At 44.4% G+C, this 20798-nt stretch overlaps 1 protein-coding gene across 12 annotated transcripts in view; it reads right to left on the minus strand.

Moving 5' to 3' along the window:
* Positions 1-2563: 2563 nt before the first annotated feature.
* KIAA0100 (KIAA0100 ortholog) overlaps positions 2564-20798 on the minus strand; it is a 37650-nt gene continuing 19415 nt past the window's right edge. For 2 of the 12 annotated variants that reach the window (XM_045070121.1, XM_045070129.1), the window contains 25 exons: positions 19811-19968; positions 19326-19532; positions 13700-13799; positions 13291-13473; positions 12816-12937; positions 12172-12327; positions 11968-12089; positions 10659-10839; positions 9919-10005; positions 9409-9519; positions 9133-9268; positions 8898-9028; positions 8623-8724; positions 8220-8354; positions 5915-6163; positions 5739-5822; positions 5553-5621; positions 5111-5180; positions 4780-4884; positions 4579-4619; positions 4266-4293; positions 4066-4155; positions 3892-3980; positions 3648-3758; positions 2582-3235 (listed from right to left, as the gene is read on the minus strand). In XM_045070121.1, coding sequence (XP_044926056.1) covers positions 3014-3235; positions 3648-3758; positions 3892-3980; positions 4066-4155; positions 4266-4293; positions 4579-4619; positions 4780-4884; positions 5111-5180; positions 5553-5621; positions 5739-5822; positions 5915-6163; positions 8220-8354; positions 8623-8724; positions 8898-9028; positions 9133-9268; positions 9409-9519; positions 9919-10005; positions 10659-10839; positions 11968-12089; positions 12172-12327; positions 12816-12937; positions 13291-13473; positions 13700-13799; positions 19326-19532; positions 19811-19968 — 3089 coding nt within the window. In that variant the 3' untranslated portion in view covers positions 2582-3013. Of the gene's footprint in view, positions 3236-3647; positions 3759-3891; positions 3981-4065; positions 4156-4265; positions 4294-4339; positions 4400-4578; positions 4620-4779; positions 4885-5110; positions 5181-5552; positions 5622-5738; positions 5823-5914; positions 6164-6978; positions 7790-8219; positions 8355-8622; positions 8809-8897; positions 9029-9132; positions 9285-9408; positions 9520-9918; positions 10006-10658; positions 10840-11967; positions 12090-12171; positions 12328-12815; positions 12938-13290; positions 13474-13699; positions 13800-19325; positions 19533-19810; positions 19969-20798 lie in introns of those variants that run through there. The other 10 variants (XM_045070122.1, XM_045070128.1, XM_045070124.1 and 7 more) reach the window with 10 other exon arrangements.

A 20798-nucleotide genomic window follows, 5' to 3' on the forward strand; every position in this document is an offset into this window, starting at 1 on the left:
CTTTTCTAGAAGACTATACGGATTGGTGTTAAGATGAATCTTACATATTTAGAAAAGACAGAAGGGAGTACAGCATAAAATATCCATATTGATAGCTATACCTGACTTCCTCTAGATAATGAAAAAACAGAGTTAAGAGGTGATATCAGGTGGTATATGAAAGTATTTTTAAGTGGATTTCATGTGGATAAGTACAACCTATTATATTTATAGGCCAGTGATTTTAAATGGGGGTGGAGGATAGCAGGAAAGAATGCCTTCCAGAGATAAGCATATCAAAACTGGGGGGTGAAGACAGTGCTTTTTCAAATTATACTTTCTGAAACTTCGATTTTCTGTCACCCCCTCCACTCTACATTGATAATCATTACTACAATGATCCACTGATTAAAAATGTCCACATTTGATAAATGATTCAAATTACACTTATATAATTATGGTCCCAAAGCTACCTAATATTACCTAAGAAAGGGACCCTAGAGACATGTCAACCATGTCCAAAAGACCTTCACCCAATATGCTGGTTGTGACCAGAGAGGCTATATAATGGTAGGTGACCTGAACATTAACACTGGACCAGACACAAAGCATCATAAAATCATCTACAACTTCCCTTTGAAAAAGCATCACAGAACTCTGAAGCCCAATCCCCTTCAATCAAGAACCAGTGATTATAACCTCCTCATTTTATATATAGGAAACTAAGATCCAGAGAAGTTCAAAACTGTTTAAAGACTCTGAGATAGTTATTGGTGGATCTAAGCACAAGTCTAATACTCTTAACGAGTTCAGAAACCATTAATTCCTATTTCTAGTGTTCAGGGTTTTTATCCAATATGCAGTTGTGGTCACTACAACTTTTACAAAAAAAAATGTAAGAAAGCTAAAATAGTATCTAAAGAGAAACAAATGAGATAAAAGGATTAATGTTACATTTTATTATTCATTTAGAAACAGAAAAAAAGAAAATAAAGGTAGCAAAGATGGAACCAAGAATGTGGCTAGCACACAAAATATACAACATGAAGTCCTAAACACTTGCTGGAAGTAGACTACAAATTAGGCTTTAAGTGGCCTAGCAGTGATATGAAGAGAAAAATACAGTCTATTGAATATTTAGTGTCTTTAAGGTAAAACCAAATAGCAATTTAGGAAAAGCACAGTTGGGTCCAGAGGAAATTTCTCCCATGCATACTTAAATTGAACATTATGAATTATAATGAACAACCTTTATAGTATATCCACAGCAGTTAAATTTCATAGGGATTTTCCTGGATTGCTAAAGTACAATCCAGAGAAAGCAATTTTGCAGAGGCCATAAAATGCCAGCTTTGTACAGGGAAAATCTGGCTTAATCCAAGGAACAGAATTAATAAACACATGTATACAGGGTGTTCCAGACTCTTTTCGGTCTGTAAAGAGAGATCAGATATAACTGAAGAATAATGAAAATGAAGACTTTGAAGGCCTCCTGGCTGCATCAGTCAGAAGAGCGTGCGACTTGTGATCTCAGGGTTGGAAGTTTGAACCCCCCATTGGGTGTAGAGATTACTTATATACATAAATAAAAAAAATTTTAATGGTTTTGAGAAGTTTAAGAAAAATGAAAAGAAGTCAGTAAACGCCAGAAATACATACAAATTTAAGGTCCAGATGATTTACCTCTTCCTTTAGGAAAAGGTTCTCGAAATACATCTAACCTTAAATCTGAAGGTTGACGTCATGCCTGTTAATCCCTTGGTTTGTCCATCAGAATGTGAATCCTAGGTTATCTAGGAAAATGATCAGTTTAAGAATCTTGTCTTTTGAAGAGGTTTTGTCTTGGAAAAAAAAATTCAATAGCTATCCCAATCAGCCCTAGAAGACATTTAACCCACATTTGTTTCAGTTCCTATTCCTTACATTAGGCTATTAAATTCACTTTTGAAATTTTTAAAAATTAGATTTGTTACAGACAGGCTTTGAGCCCCCAGGTTTTATGTTTTAACTGCATATTTAGGGGTTAAAATGCCAGCTTATGGGGCACCTGGGTGGCTCAGTGGGTTAAAAGCGTCTGCCTTTGGCTCAGGTTGCCATCCTAGGGTTCTGGGATGGAGCCCCACATCGGGCTCTCTGCTCAGCGGGGAGCCTGCCTACCCCTCACGCCTGCCTCTGCCTACTTGTGATGTCTGTCAAATAAATATTTTTTTTTAAATGCCAGCTTATGAGACCTTTGAAAAACATTCATACTGCTTCCAACAAGTCTATAAATAGCACCTTAAGGTCCCTATGAAGTGTTAATATTGCTCAAGAAAGGAAATATGGCAGGGGTGCCTGAGTGGCTTGGTTGGTTAAGCATCCAACTCCTTATTTTAGCTCAGATCATGAATTCAGGGTCGAGAGACTGAGCCCCATGTCAGGCTCTGTGCTGGGCATGGAGCCTGCTTAAGATTCTGTCTCCTTGGGGTGCCTGGGTGGTTCAGTGGATTAAGCCTCTGCCTTTAGCTCAGGTCATGATCTCAGGGTTCTGGGATAGAGCCCTGCATCAGGCTCCCTGCTTAGCAGGGAGCCTGCTTCCCCCATCTCTCTGCCTACTTCTGATTTCTCTCTCTGTCAAATACATAAATAAAATCTTAAAAAAAAAAAAAAAAGATTCTGTCTCCTTGTGCCCCTCCCCTCTCTAATAAATAATGAAAGGAAATATGGCAGAGGGAAGGAACAGGAAAAGTAGAATAAGCCTCTGGCTGAAAGCTTCAGGGTATGAGCATTGAAGAAATGAAGCAAAGGAAAAGGTCGACACTCTGATACGAGATGTTGAATTGAGAGGTGGGTTGTATTAGAGGGTGGGAGGGGTCAGGAATTGTGGCTGCCAATAGCAGCATGCTCAAAATTTGAACTCTGGTCCAACAAGTATAACAGAATGGTAAGAGGCTACAGATTGAAAACAAACCAGATCATCAAAGTGGTCATAATGATATGGCAGTGGAAGAAACCCTCAGGTTCCCAGATAGGCTCAAATCTACAGTAGAGGGGCTCAAGCAAGGCTGGGATGGACCAGGTAGGACTCCAGGTTACAGTCAAAATCCTTGAAAATCATGGACTCCGATGGACTGGGCTGAGTAGCTTGCGCCTTCATGACAAAGTTCACTGGCTGCTTCTGTAGGAGCTCTGGGTCAAAGGCCACACCCCGAAAGAAAGGGTGGACCTGGAAGTGATGTAAGTAACGCAGACGCTGGAGGGGATTCTGGCATAAGAGCTGAAGGCAAATAGAGCATGAAGGGTGAGGAACTGGGATGGGAAGGGGGCTAAACAGAAAAGCTGGAAAAGGAGAAGTTCATCAAGCTGTGGAGGGCAGGAAGAAGAATCCTAAAGAATATTTGAAAGAGACAGAAACAGGCTGATTTCCGGGCAAAGGTAGGAAGAAAGGCACTGTATTGGTAAGAGAGTAGCACTGGCTCTCTCTCACAGAAGTGACCTGTTATGGATGGGGAGGATAGATGAAGGATGAAAAACTCAGAACTGGAATTTAAAGTGCAGGTTAGAAGGTGAGTGGTGAGATGGTACTTTGATCAAGTTGGAGCACATGCCCACCCTGGCCAGATTATTAGAGGAAAGGGAAAGTATCACTTCAGTGATAGGGATAGAAGGAAAATAGTGTTCACCCTTACCTCATGGAGCAGGAGTGAGAGCCCCTGGTTAAGAGAAGCTGGGATCTCAGAACCATAGTGGGTCACACTTGCCAGCATGGCCACATGATCTCTCTCTGCAGCCACTGGGAACTGAGTTGGGCAGGGTGGGGCGGGGGGCACAGTATCACTGGTTGGTGAGGAGTGAGGCAAGATTTCCTAAGGTCTTTTTCCCATTACAGGGCAAAGCTCCTCTCTTTGCTCAAAATCCCTACCATTCTCTCACCTTCCCAGTTGCCAGAGAGAAAAGCAAGACACCGAGGGACCACCAATCAGCAGCGTGGTTGTAAGGCCCTCCACTCAGGACCTCTGGGGCTAGATTTGAAAGACAGTTGTCATTGACATCAATCAGCTAGACTTCTGCCAACGCTTACCCCACCGGCTTTAGCCCCTCTCTCACCCATGTACTGAAGAGTGCCACAGATAGTATAGGCTCGGGTTCCCTGGGGCAGGCGGCGGGACAGACCAAAGTCTGTCAGTTTCAGATGGCCTATGAAAGATAAGGCAACAGCACCACTCTGGTCCTCCCCTCATCAGCCACGACTTATTCCCAAACTGAGGGTCCTCTCAATCTGGGGCTAGGAAAAGAAAAGGACTTACCTCGTTCATCCAGAAGGATATTCTCCATCTGAAAAATCACAGATGAGAAGTTATTAGTCATCCTCTTCCTTTTTCTTTTTTTTTTTTTTTCATCCTCTTCCTTTCAACCCTCTTCCAACACGTATATGTCCCAGCTGAGAAAAAGGCCCTATTCAGTATTCAGGCCTATACATTGATGGCCCTTGCCCAAATCCTTAGCACTCCTGAAGGCCCCAAGGTCAGCTCTTCTCAGCTCCCTCCCCCGCTGCCTTCTTAGATCTGCTGGAACTTCTGAGGCCCCACTTCAGACAAAGAAAAAAGCACTTAACTCTACCTTCACATCCCGATGGATGATGCCCAAATCATGGAGATAGCCTGCAGATGACAGCAAGTTTGGGGTGTGGTAAAGCTCTCCTGTAGTTCCCATCCCATTCCTATCCCTGTTCTTTGACCTCCAGAGTTAATATCAGATCTCTTCTCTGTCCCTCCCTCTCAATTCTTCCCTCATTTCCATTACCATTCTTGTTTCACTTACACAGCACCAGAACCAGTTCAGCAGCAAAGAGGCGGATGGAAGCCTCAGCAAAGCAGCCAACAGAGGACCACAGGGAGTACAGATCTGTACTGCAGTAGCTGCACACTGCAAAGTACCAGAAGTCTAGGCAATGTTTGGGGTTACTGTTCATGGGCTCAAGGCATTTTAGGCCTCTTGCCCAAACGGATGCCACCTGTTGTTCCCTCTCTTGGGAGAGAAAAGTGCTCTGAGAAGGGAAACAGAGCAAAGGGAGGACAGGCCAAAGGAATAGGTACTCTCAGGTGGGGAGTACAATAAAAGGGTTCTTGGGAATGAGAGGCCCATCACTCACTAATGAAGAGGTGCCGTTTTCCCTGCCAGCTGTCCCCCAAACAGTGTACAAAAGGATGGTTGATCTGTCGCTAGGAATGAAGAAAACAGGAAGTTAGGGAGGTAAAATGTCACTGAGAATCAAGGCAGCCAAGAAGTCAGGATTTATCTAGTTCTGCAGAAAAGGAGCTGCTGCCCCACCTCTCAGTTCAGGTGAACTAAGTTTCCTGCCTGGTAATTCCAAAACCAGCATGATACTGAGGAACACATTATGACATGCTGGAGAGATTTCCATGGAAGGGTCTAGAATTAATTGCTGATAACTACTTTTCCCAGGATCTACTTTGGTTGAAGCAGAGGGAGTGGGCAGAACCAGGAAGAGCAGGACAGTTGGGACAGGAAAGGTTCTTTGTCCACCTGTGGTTTACTTCTTCCTAGGATCCATTCCTGGGCTCTGTGCATACCTGGATACTAACCTCCTCTTTGCACTGCCTCAGGATGTCCCTCTGTAGGACCTTTACCTTAGGCACCACCTATAAAAGGAGAGGAGTGGTGACTCCAACAGGTTGTTTATGCCTACCAAACCTTTCTGAAACCAAGATTGGAGGCAGGGACTAGAGAATGATGTGGAAGAGTATCTAGGTCCCTACCTTCACTGCAAATACTGCTTTCTGGCCACAGTCTAGCACCTTGAGGACTGTTCCGAAGGAGCCTTTAGCCACAAGGCCTAAAATCTGTACAGAGAAATGGAGAATAGCACAGTTGAAACTCTGGCCATTCTTAGATGTCTCCCCAAGACTGAAACCCCTTCCAGGGACTGACCTACCTTCAGCTGGTGATGCCCCCTGAGGGGCCTAATGGGAAATTCCGGCAGAAAAAGGTTGACGAACTGAGGTACTGGCCACTCAGACAGAGGCTTCTCTGTTAGCAACCGGGCCGGTTCCAAGGACTCCTGGTGTAGGTATTGATGCCCCCGTAGTCCCCACAGCTCTTCCACACCTGACCTGGTAGTCCCCACACCTGACCAGAGGCTCTTCCAGCCTCGGACCCAGGGACCCCGGATGCTGTCACCCTGCTGAGAACCAAGGGAGCCACTCTAAACCTCTGCCCTTGAGGCATTACAAGTTCTTCCCATCTTAGAAGACATACCCTCAAATCACAACCTTAGGGATCCATTTTTGAGCACCAGGCAAAATTGTCATTGCCATTACCATTGCTTTGGGCCAAGGCCTAAATTTCCTGGACATGATTTAAATCCTCTAAGAAACTAGTATTTGGATATTTTTCCTCTTGAGGCATCAAGAGATTCAGCCTGTGGCTGACTAGCCTGCTAGTCCCCCTCCACAGTGGGCATCATTAACATTCTCCTCAGTTCCCAGGCCTTAAGCCCATGCCCCCTTTACCTCCCCCTAAACAGGCTACCAGAGCCCCACAGCCTACCTTATGAGAAGTAGCCACCGGGGCATGTTGCCCCTGCCGACAGCTCACTGTTCCCATCCAAAGCCTCTGCCTCCTCTCCTCCTGCTAAATCTGCTGTCCTAGTTACATAAGCAACCCCTGCCCCTGATGCTACATTACACATGAGCCCCGCCTCTTCTCTGCTATTCATGACTGGAGATGCAAGTTGATGCAGCCAAACCCCTCTTATCCCCAAATTCTATCCCCCCCCAACCCCAGTTATGAATAGGCTGAGCCAGCACTAAAATGTGTAGAGACCTATTAGAAGGCCAGTGTCAAAGCAGAGCTGGGACATATCTGTGATACAGTCTCACAGAGGAGAGAAGAGGTCATCCCCATTAAAGTGGTAGCTAGAGGATATGTCTTAGGTTGATGGGGAGGAAGAGACACAGGTTGAAACCCATGCATTTAACACACCAAAAAGAAAAAAAATCAAATTTAAAATATATATTTTTTTCTCTTTAAGTTGTTTTCTTACCATTCTCCAGGGTATACCCCAAGGGGACACATGGCCAGCCCTGGCATCTATTGCCATCTTCCCAAGTGAACTTGGCACAGATTGAGAAGGGGCTGATCTCCCCCCAGAACCCTAATACCTCTCATACAAGGCAGTGGAATGAGGAACAGGAGATCGACTCCTCCCCTCAACTTTCTAACACAGAGGGAGAGCAATTACACTTAGAAATATATATGTATATATTTATATATAGGTCTATAAAAATTTATCACACTTGATCAGAACTGTCCCTCCCACCCTTTCAGTTGGCCCCAATGGAACCAGATCCTAGTCCTGGGCCCATTCCCTGGGTCATACTCTCTTGATGCCTCTCTGGCCCTTGGCTTGCTGATCAGTGTGAGGTAGAACTCAGCGTTATTATCCACTGTATTCTGCAGGGAAAAGGCCAGCTGCTAAAATAGCAGTGCCTCTCTCCACAGTACCCTGTGGGCTCCTGACCTCCCACAAATCCTGATGGGTAAAGGGAAGCACCTCCCACCCCACAAGTCCCTAGGGCCCAAGCCAGAGTCAGATCCTGTACTGCAGCCACTCTTGGATGCTGGATCACTTGCGCCTCCCAAAGATGGACTTCTTGCCAGGGTTCTTGTTGCCCACACTTAAACCGATGAGGAGCCGGGCTTTCTCCTCCTCTTCCTGCTGTTGCATGTTGAGGTCTGATTTAGTTTCTAGCTTTCCCCGGACCTCAGACCCTGTTGCAGGCTTCAGCCTTAGCTTCTCTTTGATTACCTAATAGGTTAGAGAGGAGTAAAAGGGAAGGTAAATATTAGCGGTACAAGCAGAATAAATCAATGTGAACAAGTCAATAAAGATTTATTAAGCTTACATGAAGGCACAGCGGGGCAATTCAAATTATAAAATAATCTCTGCTTTTAAGAAGCTTACAGTCTAATTAGAACCCACTCTGAACCTCAAGTTGTGTCAGCCCTCAGTTTCCTAAAAATCAACTGTTAAGATATACAAAATACTCAATAACCATCTAATTTAATCATCTGACCAAAGTCACAGAGTGGGTAGGGATAGAAGTTGCTCACTTCATTCAGCTGCCCATCCCTAAAGGCTGCTTGTCCTACATATATCCTACAATGAAATGCACCTGAGCACAGGATCTGTTTGCCAGCTCCTGCTAACCAAACCTCCACAAACTCTGCCGGCATACCTGGGCAACCAGGGCTTTGCGGCTGTCCCGCTTGACAGCCATGGCAAAGTCGAGCCATGTCCAGGTGTTGTTGTGGTATTCCAGACAGGGCAGCACCAGGTTAAGGTCACCCCAATCCACACTGTTCTTCTCACCCTGCAAGAGAAGGTGAGGGAGGGGACAGAGAAAAGAAGAATCAAAAGACATATCAGCTGCCATTTTTAATTCAAGCCATACCTGAATCCGAGCCCAATGCTTTCCTACAGCAGCAGTTTAGCTACTGATTTCCCTTTACCTCATCCTGTAATGGTACTGACTCCCACAGACCAGCTTCACAAACTAGACGGTGGTGCCTAACTTTACTCTCTGATCTTATCTGGTTCCATTCCCACCCTGTTCTAGAAAGTACTGGGGAGAAGCAGACCTTGTAGCTGACGCACAGAGGAACCTGTGGAATCTTTATGTAGATGAACGAGTTGTTCATGGCAGCTCGCTCTTTCATCTTGTCAATATCATCCACAGGGTGCTAGGAAAGGCAGGAAAGGAATGTGAGTCCCTGAAACCATCGGAAGAAACTTAGGACCCCAAACATCTCCATCTCCTTTCATCCCTGGAAAAGAATGAAGAAATCCCTAGTGGGGCCAAACAGAGAACCCCAGGACTTTCCCATCTCTCCATCATTAGGGGCATGTGTGGTACCTCAGGTACTTTCCGAAATGACCTCCTGACGCCAGAACTCCGATTTAAGCCTTGTGCCACACCCTTCCCAGCGCCCAGTGGTGCCGCATCATCTGTTGCAATCAGCTGCCGAGGCTTCACCACTGGTATCCCTACGAGAAAGCAAGAAAACCAGCTGCTATCCTCTTTCTGAAGCTTTAGCTATCTCTGGGGCCACTACCCCAGTCTTCTGGAGCTCCACCATAAAAGTTCTCACCAGTAGTCACCAGTTTGGACTTATCTTCTTCATCTCCAACCTCATCATCTTCCACACTTCGGCCAGGAAAGAAAAAGCCCATTATTCTATGGAAGAACTGGTGTGTCAGCTGGATGGTGAGAGGCACCACATTTACCTAAAGAGGAAAAAGGCTGAAGAAGCAATTAAGCTCAGACATCATCCCTCAGTTTTACCTACCCCTAATGTAGCACAGTAACACACAGATAGCTTTTGAGTGCCCTTTGTTTCTGTATCCCCAAAGGACTGTATACTAACCTCAAAATGTTCCTTAACAGAAATACCCCCAACAGGGGGCCGGACTTTGCTGAAGAGGCGAAGGGCCAGCTGTCGCCCAGACTGGCAGGAGCTCTGGGGCCGCAGGACTACCTACAGGATAATGAGTAACAAATCAATCCACAAGTCTGTTCAAACTACGAGAAAAAGCAAGGGTCTTGCTAAGCTGGGCAAGCTTTCAACCTCTCAGATCACCACACTACCTCCCACCCTGGATTTATGTGAAAGGGCCCTTACACATACCCTGTGTTAGGGAGCACCTGGGTGGCTCAGTTAAGCATCTGACTCTTGATTTACACTCAGGTCATGATCTCAGGGTCATGAGATCTAGCCCTGTGTCGGGCTCTGCACTGAGCACAAAGTCTGTATGGGATTCTCTCTTTTCCTCTCCCTCTGCCCCTCTTCTCTCTCTCTTTCAAATAAATAAAATCTTACAAATGCCCTTTGTTAGGAAGCATGAGAATGGGGGAGGAATGGGGAAATAAGACTTGCCTTATAGATCGCATTGGGGAGGAGGTTGTTCATAGTGAACCAGCCCAACTCCAGAAGATGTTCTGCTGTGTCATCAGACTTATTCACCTATAAAAAGATTTCCCACCACCCCCCGACCCAATATACTATAATTAGCCTTTCTCAGGAGCTTGCCAGAGAATGGCTACATATCCTATTTTTAGGTTCTCCAAGTGTCTAATCCCAACCTTTGGCATCCCTTTCAATTTCATACAATCAATTCACCCTTTCATCCAGTGTTTCTCATGGGCACTACTGGCGAGGGCACTGTTGGCAAGGACGCTAAGTGCCAATAGCACTTCCCAGTCACTGTGATATTTTAAAAATGGTCTTACATATTTCCAAACTCCCAGGGGGAAAAGGGTGTAGAATAATGAATCATGTTCTCTCCTCCATGCCATTAGTTACTTATTGCTGGAGAGCTGAATGTCCATATAGATTTAACAATGCTATTCCAAGCTGGACTTGGAAAATGACTTCCCTCTGGGCCATATTTCTAGGGATACTCTTATTCAGTGAAAGAAGCATTTGATCAAGCTCATCTATATCTGTGTAATTTCAAAGTACAAACAATTGTGTCTGAGGAGAACTATGCTCATGTCTCTACCATCAGTAACATCATCAGTAATCATATAATAATTAGCCTCTTTGTGTCTCTTTCTATAAGAGTTCTGAGACAAGTCAATGCCTCTCAACACAGTTTGCCTTTGTATACTCGATACCTTGCTGTAGAGGAACCGCTGCAGCTCCAGTTCAGCAATTCCTAGCTGTCCGTCTTCCTCTGTCAAGCGCCATCGTGCCTGAGCAAAGTAGAACTCAGTGCGACGGACAACACTCACATCTTCTTGTTGCTTTCGCAATTCCATCTTATTGGCCTGTTGCAACTGGAAGTCCTTAAAACACCTGCAGATGGACAGGAGGGCCAGAGCCAATAAGGGTAACAGCATTTGGGTTAGGGTGGGGTGGAATGCTCTAGAATGATGCAGGAGGTAAACCCAGAGATGGACCTATTTTGGAACAGGTACTCCCTAAATTTTTTCCACTGGATTCACTGCTCCTCACACCTGGAGCCTGGGAGCTAAAGCCCATCCTTAAGTTCCACAGCTGCTGCTGCTTTTTTTTGTTTTTTAAAGTAATCTCTACACCCAATCTGGGGCTTAAACTCATGATCCCGACATCAAGAATTGCATGCTCTACTGACTGAGCCAGCCAGGCATCCCCCGCAGCTAATAAAATATTCTCTGCCCAGGGATGTCTGGGTGGCTCAGTTGGTTGAGCCACTGCCTTCAACTCAGGTCATGATCCCAGGGTCCTGCGATCGAGTCCCACATTGGGTTCCTCGCTTGGGGGGGAGCCTGCTTCTCTCTCCGCGTCTGCCTGCTACTCTACTTGCTTGTGCGCACACTCACTCTCTCTCTGACAAATAAATAAATAAATAAATAAAATCTTTTTTAAAAAAGCCTATGCCCACTCATAAACCCCTATGATTGTATCTGCAATTGTGCTCCTTACTGATCAACTTCAAGACATTTTATTGTTAGTTCATCTGCACATAGCAAGGCCACAAAAGTGATCTTTCCAAACCATTTGGTTTTCTTCTTTCCTAAGAGGTACTCTAATGAAGAGTCAAAGGAGGGGGTCTCTTATTCTCAGTCTTTTGGCCAAGTCCAGCCAGGTTCATTCAGGAAGTATCCAAATCTATATCAGTCTTCAATGATGTGCACGAGACCCAAAGACTATCATTAACATGGGCAAGGAAGGGGCACTTGGGTGGCTCAGTGGGTTGAGGCCTCTGCCTTTGGCTCGGGTCATGATTTCAGGGTCCTGGGATCAAGCCACGTGTTGGGCTCTCTGCTTGGCAGGGAGCCTGCTTCTCCCCTCTCTCTGCCTGCCTCTCTGCCTGCTTGTGATTTCTGTCTCTCAAATAAATAAATAAAAGCCTTTAAAAAAAAGAAAAAAAACATGGGCAAGGAAGAGAGATCAACCCTAGCTGGGGCACCGGAAAGAGGCAGAGAAAGAATGCTGTGGCACCTGATGAGGATATTAAGTTCTTCGCTTTCCAGCTGTAGACTGGCCTTCTCCTGGTTTAGCTGTAACTGAAGCTTTTGGTTCAGGTCAAGCAGGTTCTCATTCTTGCTGTCATCCTGCAAAGACTAGGGATCCAGGGCAGGAGAAACTGAGAGGAGATCTCCCTTGTCCTAGACGAACACCCTCTCAGACTGCCCCGGTAACTACCTTCATGATAGAATATATCTGCTTTTCCAGCTGCCGTATCTGGGCCACATGCTGCCGCACAGCCTCCTGCAAATGTAGTATGCTACTGCGCTGTTCCTCAGGATTGCTAGAGATCTCGAGCTGAAACCTGACCCGCTGCTTCTTCTCACTATGTTCCTGAAGCAGTGGAAAAGGAAATGAACAAGATTTCTTAACAGTTGTCTTGCAGTAAAGTGAAACAGAAAAAGTGACAAGGAATATGGATCTCTTCTAGAAAGCTTACCTGTATCTGTCAGCGTTAGTAGCAAGTGTAAGGGGCAGGCCCATGCAGAAGTAGTAAAGATTTCACAGTAAGCCAGTCCCACAGGGTAGGAATGGAGGTGATAGTGGGGACTAGTTACTGATTTCAGAGGTATCAAAGTGACTGAGTAGAGAACTGACCAAGAAAAACAATCAAGTAAACAAGCTCTACAGTCTCCGGAACACTCAAGGCCCTTCCTGGGTAAGTGAAATTTCAACGGCTACTACTGATTAACAGAGGATGTACCAATCACAAGGCCCTTTTTCAGTCTGAATCATGGCTTTTCTTACTGGACCCCAAATAAAGCACAAGGTCTATGGGTTCCTATGAGGCTAACTGGCATTCTATAAAGGCTCATGCTCACCTTCCGCTTAGGTTCTACATGGAGCAGCAGGTTGTTGACAATGTCCAGGATCATGGCATACTGAGCCGGGTTGGTGGAGATTTCCAGCTCATGATGAATAAGGGTAAAGGTATCCACAGCCCCTACGTAATTATTAGCAGCTAAGTAAGAAACTCAAGGTTCTCTCTAAATACCTACCCCATCTTTAAACCCATACTTGAAACTTCTCCTGTTAACCCCATAGAAACAGCTTAGTGAGATGCTCATGGGTAGAAATATGTTTGCTTATTTTGGAATCAAACAATTCCCATTCATCCCAGTTCCCTCCAAGAGCACACTTCAGCCTCTTACAGCAGACCTTACATAATGCAGAACAAAGTAATGTCCAGTGCACAGTGGGACTTCTAATAACACTACTGACTCAGAACCATGAAGGAAGCAACTACTTTCACAAGTATCCTAGTCCCCTTCTAAAAGTCTTTCAAGCCCTGAATACCTTCCTGTTTCTTTAGGAGATCTTCCTTTTCCTGGTTCTCATGGACCTCAGGTGGTTTAATCTGAGTTGCCAGCTCAGGATCAATGTCATGGCTATAACTGATATAGTACATTCGGCAGCTACAGCGTGAAATGATCCGCTGGACTTGCTGGGCTTGTTGCGCTTCAGCTGGCTGGTTCCAATCTGGGAAGAGGTGGGAAAGAGATAAAAGACACTCTCAAAAAAGGTACTGTAAGAGCTAGGAGTGATGTCTCTGGCTACGTGTGATGTCTAGGGAATTCTATAGACACTTGCTTTCAACCTAGCCTAACACAAAATGGTCCTACCCCAGCATATGTTAATCTTGAGAGTATGTATGAAAATGCGCCTCTCTTCCTAACCACATGATGGGGAATAAGAGAGAGCTGACCTGTGGTGGTGGTAACCATGCCTCCCACTGCCTGCCCGCTCTCCATCAGCTCCTGCACAGAATCCAGACTACGCTGCCGGTGCTCCTCGATATTCTTTACCTGAAGAGAGAGATACAGGTATATTTAACTCCTGGCCAACTGGGTCACAGACCTCTAAGATGCAAGAAGTTATACTTACTATTCAGACTTCCACTGCCTAGAATAGCCTAAGGATCTCCCATGGTATAAGACATACGTGACTTCCTCCTGGCCCAAACCACTCAAATTCCCCAAAGCCAAATGATTTACATGCACATTTGCCAAACCTGCAGGCCTGAGGCCAGAAAAGCAAGCTAGGTTAAAATTAAATCCTGTCCTACCTCACACCCATTAGGATAGTGACTATCAAAAAAAAAAAAAATAAAAAAGAGAGAGAGAGAATATACCAAATGCTGGCAAGGGTGTGCTGAAATTGGATTCCTTGTGCACTGTTGGGGATGTGTCAAATGGTATAATGGTACTGTGGCAAATACTACATCAAGCACAATTCCTCAAAAAGTTAAGAACAGAATTACTATATGATCCAGCAATTCTACTTCTGGATATATACACAAAAGAACTGAAAGCAAGGTCTTGAAGAGATTTGTATATGTTCATATGGCATTATTCACAATAGCTAAAATATGGAAGAAACCCAAATATCCATTGGTAGAAGAATGGATAAGCAATATGTGGTGTATACACACACACACACACACACACACAATGGAATTCAGTCTTTTTTTTTTTTTTTTTTTTTTTTTAAAGATTTTATTTATTATTTATTTGACAGAGAGAGAAATCACAAGTAGGCGGAGAGTCAGGCAGAGAGAGAGAGAGAAGCAGGCTCCCGCTGAGCAAAGAGCCCGATGCGGGGCTCGATCCCAGGACACTGAGATCATGACCTGAGCCGAAGGCAGCGGCTTAATCCACTGAGCCACCCAGGCGCCCCTGGAATTCAGTCTTAAAAAGGAAGATGCTGGGGCGCCTGGGTGGCTCAGTGGTTTAAGCCGCTGCCTTTGGCTCAGGTCATGATCTCAGGGTGCTGGGATCGAGTCCCGCATCAGGCTCTCTGCTCAGCGGGGAGCCTGCTTCCCTCTGTCTCTCTCTGTCTGCCTCTCCATCTACTTGTGATTTCTCTCTGTCAAATAAATAAATAAATAAAATCTTTAAAAAAAAAAAAAAAAAAAAAAAAAAGGAAGATGCTGGGGCACCTGGGTGCTCAGTTGGTTAAGTGTCCGACACTTGATTTTGGCTCAGGTCTTAATCTCAGGATTGTGAGATCAAGCCCCACACTGGGCTCTGCATTGTGCACAGAGCCTGCTTAAGATTCTCTGCCCTTCCCCCTACCTGCCTCTCTCTCTTTCCCACTTCCTTTCTCCCTCTCTTAAAAAAAAAAAAAAAAGGAAGACGCTACAACACAGATAAACCTTGAAGAGATTCTAGAAAGTGAAATTAAGTCAGTTACAACAAAAAGACAAGTGCTATATGATTTCATTTATATGAGATACTTAAGAATAGTCAAAACTAGGGGTGCCTGGGTAGCTCAGTGGGTTAAAGCTTCTGGCTTCGGCTCAGGTCATGGTCCCAGGGTCCTGGGATTGAGCCCTGCATGGGGCTCTCTGCTCGGTGGGGAGTCTGCTTCCTTTCCTCTCTCTCTGCCTGCCTCTCTGCTTACTTGTGATCTCTGTCCGTGAAATGAACAAATAAAATCTTAAAAAAAAAAAAAGAATATTCAAAACTAGGGGCGCCTCGGTGGCTCAGTGGGTTAAGCCTGTCTTCAGCTCAGGTCATGATCCCAGGGTCCTGGGATTGAGCCCTGCATCTGGCTCTCTGCTCAGCGGGGAGCCTGATTCCCCCTCTGTCTCTGCCTGCCTCTCTGCCTACTTGTGATAACTGTCTGTCAAATAAATAAATAAAAACTTAAAAAAAAAAAAAGAATAGTCAAAACTAGATGCTTAGGTGGCTCAGTCATTAAGTGTCTGCCTTCAGCTGGGGTCATGATCCCAGCGAACAGGGATCAAGGACCCCTGAGCAGGGAGCCTGCTTCTCCCTCTTCCACTCACCCTGCTGGTGTTCCCTCTCTCACTGTATATCAAATAAAATCTTAAAAAAACAAAACCAAAAATGAATAGTCAAAATTATAGAGACAGAAAGTACAATGGTAGTTGTTAAGGACTGAAAAGGGGGAGGTGGGGAGTTATTGTTTAATGGGTACAATTTCAGTTTTACAAGATGAGGAGTCATGGAGATGGATAGTAGTGATGGTTGAATAACATCATGAATATATTTAATACCACCAAACTTTACACTTAAAAATGGTTAAAACAATAAATTTTGTATGTATTTTACCAAGATTAAGAAAACAGGAAAAAATTCAAATCATGTTAAGCACAACAAATTTGATCAAAACCAATGACTTTCCCACCCACTTTGCTATTCATGTGTTCATCTTCAGATGATCACTCTGACACTTGCTATGGGGTAAGGGGAATGAATTTTTTTTTTTAAAGATTTTATTTATTTATTTGACAGACAGAGATCACAAGTAGGCAGAGAGGTAGGCAGGCAGAGAGAGAGGAGGAGGAAGCAGGCTCTCTGCTGAGCTAAGTCTCTGCTAAGCTTACGTCAAAATGAGTAACAGAATGAGTGATATGGATAGACCATAAGCAAATCTGCCAAGTCACAAAAAATTCATATAGGAAAGGCAAGATGAAAGTCCTCTGCCAACTCCGTAAAGGACACCATAAGCAAAACAAACAGGCTGGAAGAATGAATGGAAGAAGATATTTGCAAATGATACATAAGGAACTCCTACAACTCAACATCAAAAAAACATTAATCCAATTTAAAAATGGGCAGAGGATCTGAGTAGATGTTTTTCCAAAAAAGACATACAGATGTCTAACAGAAACACGAAAAGATGATCATCAGGGTAATGCAAATCAAAACCACTTCACACCAAAATAGCTAATATCAGGGTTTCTGGTTGGATCAGTCAGTTCAACGATCGACTCTTGGTTTCAGCTCAGGTCATGATTTCAGGGCTTCAGCTTGGCACTCAGCATGGAGTCTGCTCCAGATTCTCTCTCCCTCTCTCTCTCCCTCTGCCCCTACCCCTGAACACCCATGCACAACAAGCACACTTTTTCCCTCTCTCAAATAAATAATTTTTTTTAAAGATTATTTATTTATTTATTTGACAGAGAGAGATCACAAGTAGGCAGAGAGGCAGGCAGAGAGAGAGAGAGGAGGAAGCAGACTCCCCGCTGAGCAGAGAACCCGATGCGGGACTCGATCCCAGGACCCTGAGATCATGACCTGAGCCAAAGGCAGCGGCTTAACCCACTGAGCCACCCAGGCGCCCAATAAATTTTTTTTTTAAAAAAAGATTAAAAAAAAAAAAGATTTTATTTATTTATTTGAGAGAGATCACAAGGAGGCAGAGAAGCAGGCAGAGAAAGAGGAGGAAGCAGGCTCCCCGCCAAGCAGAAAGCCAGGACCGTGGGATCATGACCTGAGCCTAAGGCAGAGGCCTTAACCAACCCACTGAGCCACCCAGGCGCCCCAAATAAATAAAATCTAAAAAAAAAAAAAAAAAAACCCACCCACAAAGTCCCTCCCATCTAAGCCAAATACACATTCTATTCTAATGCTAATACCATAGCCAGACAGGGAATAAAGGTTTCACAAGCAAAAGAAGGCATGCCTGAAAGCAGCAGAGGCCCAGAAAATGCGAGATCTTACATAGCTCATCTTGCCCACCTCTGCCTGAGTAGTTAGAATCTTCTGTGCCTACCTCCTGCGACTACTGGTAAAGAGCACGGTTTGTTTGAACCACAGCTGTAATATGATACATTACATGACCTCTCATATTATCAACAACCCGACCCTTCCTTGGCTTGACATCTGATTAAATGATTACCTTGTATGTAATTACATCTGAGGTTGCTAGATTTGAGCCCAAAGGTTGTTGGAGTAAGAAGCACCAGGCAGGGAAGAGGGATTAGCTTTTTCCCCATTGAGTATAATGGCAAATGAAGTTACCACACTGGTGCTTAACAGATGCAGCTGGATGCATAAGCTGTTTGGGTGTACCATGCCCAGCACAACGTGACCACTTCACGCCTGTGCAGGAATACTGGGTAGGTGGGGCGCCTGGGTGGCTCAGTTGGTTGGACGACTGCCTTCAGCTCAGGTCATGATCCTGGAGTCCCAGGATCCAGTCCCACATCGGGCTCCCAGCTCCATGGGGAGTCTGCTTCTCCCTCTGACTTCTCCTCGCTCATGCTCTCTCTCTTTCTCTCAAATAAATAAATAAAATCTTTAAAAAAAAAAAAAGAATACTGGCTAGGTACATCTTACCTTACACACTAAGATCTCTCAATAATTCTGATATTATATCCTAGAAATTATAATGCAAATTGTTTTACTAAGCTGAAAAGAAAACCTACAACCTAGTCCCTGCCAACTGTTCATAATTTCACCATCTAAGAAAACATTACCTTGACACACACACCACCTCTGACCTAACAACTTTTTAAAAATGATAGGATTATTTTCCCTCTAAATGAAGCTTTGTTTTTCAAAGCACTGTCTCACTGATCCTTTCAATAATCTTGTGAGAAGGAAGTATTAACTCAATTGTATAAATAACAATGACTTGCTCAAGGGCTCATGGCTACTATAATAGCAAAGGTAGCATTAGAATTCACATAACCTGACTACTAGACAAGCGATCTTTCTATTCAATCTTACTACTTTGCTGAAACAACCAATCAACCATCTTCATAAGAGAAATAAGAGAAAGGGCAGATAGAGAACTTATCTCAAGTTCTCAAACTTACTGCCTATTTTCTTGGCTGCCCACTGGTTTTGTGCTTTATTAGAAGGGGTCAGCAATCTTCTCAAAAGTAAAAAAGTGGGGCGCCTGGGTGGCTCAGTGGGTTAAGCCGCTGCCTTCGGCTCAGGTCATGAGCTCAGGGTCCTGGGATCGAGCCCCGCATTGGGCTCTCTGCTCAGCAGGGAGCCTGCTTCCCTCTCTCTCTCTCTGCCTGCCTCTCTGTCTACTTGTGATCTCTCTCTGTCAAATAAATAAATAAAATCTTAAAAAAAAAAAAAGTAAAAAAGTTCTTGGGGTGCCTAGGTGGCTCAGAGGGTTAAGCCTCTGCCTTCGTCTCAGGTCATGGTCTCAGGGTCCTGGGATTGAGCCCCACATCAGGCTCTCTGCTCAGCAGGGAGCATGCTTTTCCTCCCTGCCTGCCTCTCTACCTACTTGTGATCTCTCTGTCAAATAAATAAATAAAATCTTAAAAAAAAAAAGAGAAGTAAAAAAGTTCCAATCTACTTCATCTGGTGCTGGGAAATGAGAATTTCCTTTGCAATGAAAAAGAATAGCAAGAGATTAAAAAAAAAAAAGCACTATGTGCTCACAGACCATAAAATCAGAGACTACCTACAATTCCTACATTCAAGGTGTTACCAGCTTCGTTATTCTACTAAGCTGGAGCAATAGGTACTAGCAGGAATCTTGCAAACAGTCTTCTGGAAGGAGCCAAATATGGAAAAGTGGGACTATAATGGGCCTTCCCAGTGCCACTAACTAACCTCTAACCAGAGCTGTCGGCCATCCTGCTCAGTGGGGCTGCTTTCAGTGGTGGCGAAGTACTGCATGCCATCCAGTAAGCAAGTCCAGGACGTCTTTTGCTTCAACGTGTCACCATACCAGGCTGGATGGTGTTGGCACTGCAGCAGCTGAGCTTTGGCAGCTGATACAATGACACAGCCTTCTGTCTCCGCTCCACGAAGAACCATCTATACCACAGACAGAAGCAGAATTACAGCACAAGGGCCACCAGGGAAGGTGAGAAGGTTAATGAAAGGATTGCACCTATGACTACAGCTGGGCCTAATTCTGGCTTACTGAGTGAATGCTATGGTTTTAGACATGAAAGTTGGATTATCCTAGATACCTGCTGGAAGGAATACTTTTTTGGAACTCTTGTCTGCCCCTTCTTATTTGATGGTGGGAGAAGATGAACACATACTATGATCTAGCCCAAGGCTGAGGTGCTCTGGTAAAGACAAGTTACCTGGCAGTTAACCAGCTCAATAAGGCAGTTTCGGTTATATATGTCATCCGTCTGGCAGGCAGCAATGCCACACAACTGGTCACTCACTCCTGAATCCTCTTCTGTGAACACTACAAACCTATCTGTCTCTTCAATCAGCTTCTGCAACATGTAGGCACCTGCAGGGACACAGCAAGTGGGAAAAAGTCATAATCTCAAAAGGATAGGGAACACATCTAGGGCCCAAATGATCTTCCTTCAATTTCTCTACAACACATTCTCCTATCTGCAACTTATCCACTCCACCTCTTCATCCTTGAGGGCACAATAAGGGTTGTCATTTCATTTCCCCTTCAATTTAACAAAAGTAATAGATTCCCAAAAGAAACTTAGAAATACTATGTAAGTGGCAGCATTTTTTCTCCTAGGTATATCAAACTCTGAATTATTCTAGGATCTTTTTTTTCTCATTTTGTTACTTGTATTTTTTACTTCATATTATCTTAAACGTTTGTTGACCACTCCTTTCCCCATGAAACCACTCCCTTGCCATTAGTGCCACTGTGTTCTCATACTTCTACTGCTTCCTCTGATTATGCCTCTAAATCCTTTTCTCCCAAGTTTTAGAAAATAAGTATCTCCTAAGGTCCATCCTTGGCATGTTCCCCTCTTCCTCTTTTCTTCTAATGAGTTTGTCTAACAGTGTGTTATGGTTAATAGCAGCCTCCAGAATCAGACTAGTCTGCCTATATTTAAGATCGTATCTCTGCCAGTTTCTTGATTGTGACCTTTGGCAGCTTGCTTTAACCTGGGCCTCAGTTTCCATGTCTGTAAAATAAGAGTAAGTGTCTCATAAGGTTGTTGAGGGAATTTAATGCAACAACATATAGAAGTATTTTGCAGAGTACCTGCCACACAGTAGGCAACTATTATTACCTCCTTGGCCTTACCTCTTAGCTCATGCTGAAACTAAGCTTTTAGATCTCATCTCCAGCTGTTAGACATTACC

This window comes from Mustela putorius, unplaced genomic scaffold (genome assembly GCF_011764305.1).
Source record: "Mustela putorius furo isolate JIRA1106 unplaced genomic scaffold, ASM1176430v1.1 tig00003962_pilon_pilon_pilon, whole genome shotgun sequence".
NCBI classification, from domain to species: Eukaryota; Metazoa; Chordata; class Mammalia; order Carnivora; family Mustelidae; genus Mustela; species Mustela putorius.